We start from the raw sequence: 3,884 nt of genomic DNA, 5'->3' as shown, positions 1-3,884 counted from the left end.
ATCTGTGCTGTATACCTCTCACCTAACTCCTCTGACTATAAGAAATTTTTTAACTACTTAACTTCCATAGTGGATCACATTCTGACCCTCTTCCCTTTTGCAGATATCTCCATTCTTGGAGACTTCAATGTTCACCACCAGCTTTGGCTTTCCTCTCCCTTCATTGACCATCCTGGTGAACTAGCCTTCAACTTTGCTATCCTCCACGACCTAGAGCAATTGGTGCAACACCCTACTCGTATTCCTGACCGTCTTGGAGATACGCCCAACATTCTTGATCTTTTCCTAACCTCTAGTCTTCTGCTTATGCTGTCACCCTTTCTTCTCCGTTGGCCTCCTCCGATCACAATCTCATATTTGTATCTTGTCCTATCGCTCCAATCCTTCCTTAGGATCCCCCTAAGCGAAGGTACCTCTGGCGTTTTGCCTCTGCTAATTGGGGGGGACCTGAGGAGGTATTTTGCTGATTTTCCTTCGAATGACTACTGCTTCCGTGACAGAGTTCCGTCTTTGTGTGCTGAATGCATAACAGAGGTGATAGTGTCTGGCATGGAGGCGTACATTCCTCACTCTTCTTCTCGACCTAAACCTTCCAAACCTTGGTTTAACACAACTTGTTCTCGTGCTATACATGATAGAGAGGTGGCCCACAAAAGGTACTTAAGCCTTCCATCACCTGAATCTCATGCACTTCATATTTCTTCCCGGAACCATGCCAAGTTTGTTCTCCAACTAGCCAAAAACTCCTTCATTAACAGAAAGTGTCAAAACCTTTCAAGATCTAACTCCCCTCGTGACTTCTGGCATCTAGCCAAAAATAATTCTAATAACTTTGCTTCTTCTTCTTTCCCTCCTTTATTTCAACCAGATGGTACCACTGCTATCACATCTATTTCTAAAGCCGAACTCTTCGCTCAAACTTTTGCTAGAAACTCTATCTTGGACGATTCTGGGCTTGTTCCTCCCTCTCCTCCACCCTCTGACTACTTCATGCTACCAATTAAAATTCTTCGCAATGATGTTTTCCATGCCTTTACTGGCCTAAATCCTCGGAAGGTTTATGATCTTGATGGGGTCCCTCCTATTCTTCTCCGAAACTGTCCCTCCGTGCTTGCACCTTGCCTAGTCAAACTCTTTCAGCTCTGTCTGTCAACATTTACCTTTCCTTCTTGCTGAAAGTTTACCTACATTCAACCTGTTCCTAAAAAGGGAGACCGTTCTAATCCCTCAAACTACCGTCCTATTGCTTTAATTTTCGGCCTATCTAAAGTTTTTGAATCTATCATCAACAGGAAGATTCTTAAACATCTATCACTTCACAACCTTCTATCTGATTGCCAGTATGGGTTCCGTCAAGGCCACTCTACTGGTGATCTTTCCTGAGTCTTGGTCATCCTCTTTTAGAGATTTTGGTGAAACTTTTGCTGTTGCCTTGGATATATCAAAAGCTTTTCATAGAGTCTGGCACAAAGCTTTGATTTCCAAACTACCCTCCTACGGCTTCTATCCTTCTCTCTGTAACTTCATCTCAAGTTTCCTTTCTGACCATTCTATTGCTGCTGTGTTAGACGGTCACTGTTCTTCTCCTAAATCTATTAACAGTGGTGTTCCTCAGGGTTCTGTCCTGTCACCCACTCTGTTTTTATTATTCATTAATGATCTTCTAAACTAAACTTCTTGTCCTATCCACTCCTCCGCTGATGATACCACCCTGCACTTTTCCTCGTCTTTTCTTAGACGTCCAACCCTTCAGGAAGTAAACATTTCACGCAGGGTAGCCACAGAACGCTTGACTTTTGATCTTTCTAAAATTTCTGATTGGGGCAGAGCAAACTTGGTATTGTTCAATGCCCCAAAAACTCAATTCCTCCATCTATCAACTCGACACAACCTTCCAGACAACTATCCCCTCTTCTTCAATGACACTCAACTGTCCCCCTCTTCTACACTGAACATCCTTGGTCTGTCCTTTATTTATAATCTGAACTGGAAACTTCACATCCCATCTCTAGCTAACACAGCTTTTATGAAGTTAGGCGTTATGAGACGTCTCTGCCAGTTTTTCTCACCCCCCCAGCTGCTAACTCTGTACAAGGGCCTTATCCGTCCATGTATGGAGTATGCTTTACATGTCTGGAGGGGGGTTCTACTCATACTGGTCTTTTAGACAGGGTGGAATCAAAAGTTTTTCGTTTCATCAACTCCTCTCCTCTAACTGACTGTCTTCAGCCTCTCTCTCATCGCCGCGATGTTGCATCTCTAGCTGTCTTCTACCACTATTTTCATGCTAACTGCTCTTCTGATCTTGCTAACTGCATGCTACCCCTCCTCCCGCGGCCTCGCTGCACAAGACTTTCTTCTTTCTCTCACCCCTATTCTGTCCACCTCTCTTAACGCAAGAGTTAACCAGTATTCTGAATTATTCATTCCTTTCTCTTGTAAACTCTGGAACTCCCTGCCTGCGTTTGTATTTCCACCTTCCTATGACTTCAATTCCTTCAAGAGGGAGGTTTTAAGACACTTATCCTTCAATTTTTGACTACCGCTTTGGACCCTCTTATGGAAGTGGCATTTCAGTGGACATTCTTTTTTTTTTATTGGATTTTTGTTGCCCTCGGTCAGTGTCCCTCCTACATTAAAAAATAAATAAATAATAAAAAATAAGTATATATATATATATATATATATATATATATATATATATATATATATATATATATATATATATATATATATATATATATATATATATATATATATATATATATATATATATATATATATATATAATTGTTTAGACTGATACATGACTAAAGAAAAAATGTAGGTGACGGTTGATGCGTGTTTATTTTATTTACTCATATTGGTTTCATCTACCATGTTAACAAATTTCCTTAGGTAAAAACTGAAGACTTCTTGGGAGTAGATTTTGAGAGGAAACTGCGGCTGGAGGGTAAAGAAAACACAGCCGCCCTCCCTCTCACTCTTCAGCACACGCAAGGACTATTTTTCCTCCTCCTCTTCGGGTGGGTTGTTGCTACTGCCGTCTTCATCAGGGAAATTATAGTAATCTGAAATCCAGCTGTGACCTCCAGCACAACCGAAAAATAGTTTCTAAATTTACATAGAATATGTTATGAAAACAAACGATTGATAATAATATGTTATGAAAACAAACGATTGATAATAATAAAGTGTAATGAATATGAAAATATTTGACATTTTCTTTATTTATCCACTGGCTTGATTAAGGATTACTGATATAAGGGAGTAGAGATAAGTTTTTGGAAGCGTGTCTTTCCCCAGTACATTAGTAAGTGAGATGAGATATATATATATATATATATATATATATATATATATATATATATATATATATATATATATATATATATATATATATATATATATATATTGTTCCCAGTAGGGATGATAACCCATTATCATTAATAGCTTGCTCAGTAACGTTAATCTAACCTGATCATCAGCCTTACTGTTGAAAATTATCTTGCCCGATAACGTTAATGGACTATTTTCTCAATTGAGCACCACACACAGACACAGACACACACACACACACACACTATATATATATATATATATATATATATATATATATATATATATATATATATATATATATATATATATATATATATATATATATATATATATATATATATATATATATACTGTTCTGTCATACTTTACCTTATTTCAAATTTATAATTAAGTATGTTTCATGTACTGTGCTGTATTCAGTTCAGGCTGACTACAGTAAGGAAACACTGCATACCTTCTAAATTTATTGTCAGGCAATATTTTGCAGGTGAGTACCCGGCCGAGGAGACAGATATACGCGATGAGGAGCGCTAGGCGTGTCT

General features: G+C 38.3%; 1 protein-coding gene across 1 annotated transcript in view; it reads left to right on the top strand.

Annotated features, from left to right (window-relative positions):
* Positions 1-3,184, top strand: part of LOC135097364 (ionotropic receptor 21a-like) — a 57,722-nt gene extending 54,538 nt beyond the window's left edge. Inside the window, exon 5 of the mRNA XM_063999184.1 lies at positions 2,899-3,184. Within this exon, the coding sequence (XP_063855254.1) occupies positions 2,899-3,075 (177 nt within the window). The 3' untranslated portion in view covers positions 3,076-3,184. The remainder of the gene's footprint in view (positions 1-2,898) is intronic.
* Positions 3,185-3,884: the final 700 nt, after the last annotated feature.

Source organism: Scylla paramamosain, chromosome 4, assembly GCF_035594125.1.
Source record: "Scylla paramamosain isolate STU-SP2022 chromosome 4, ASM3559412v1, whole genome shotgun sequence".
Lineage (NCBI taxonomy): Eukaryota > Metazoa > Arthropoda > Malacostraca > Decapoda > Portunidae > Scylla > Scylla paramamosain.
Note: the sequence above shows the minus strand (reverse complement) of the source record. Positions and strands in the feature narration are given on the sequence as shown.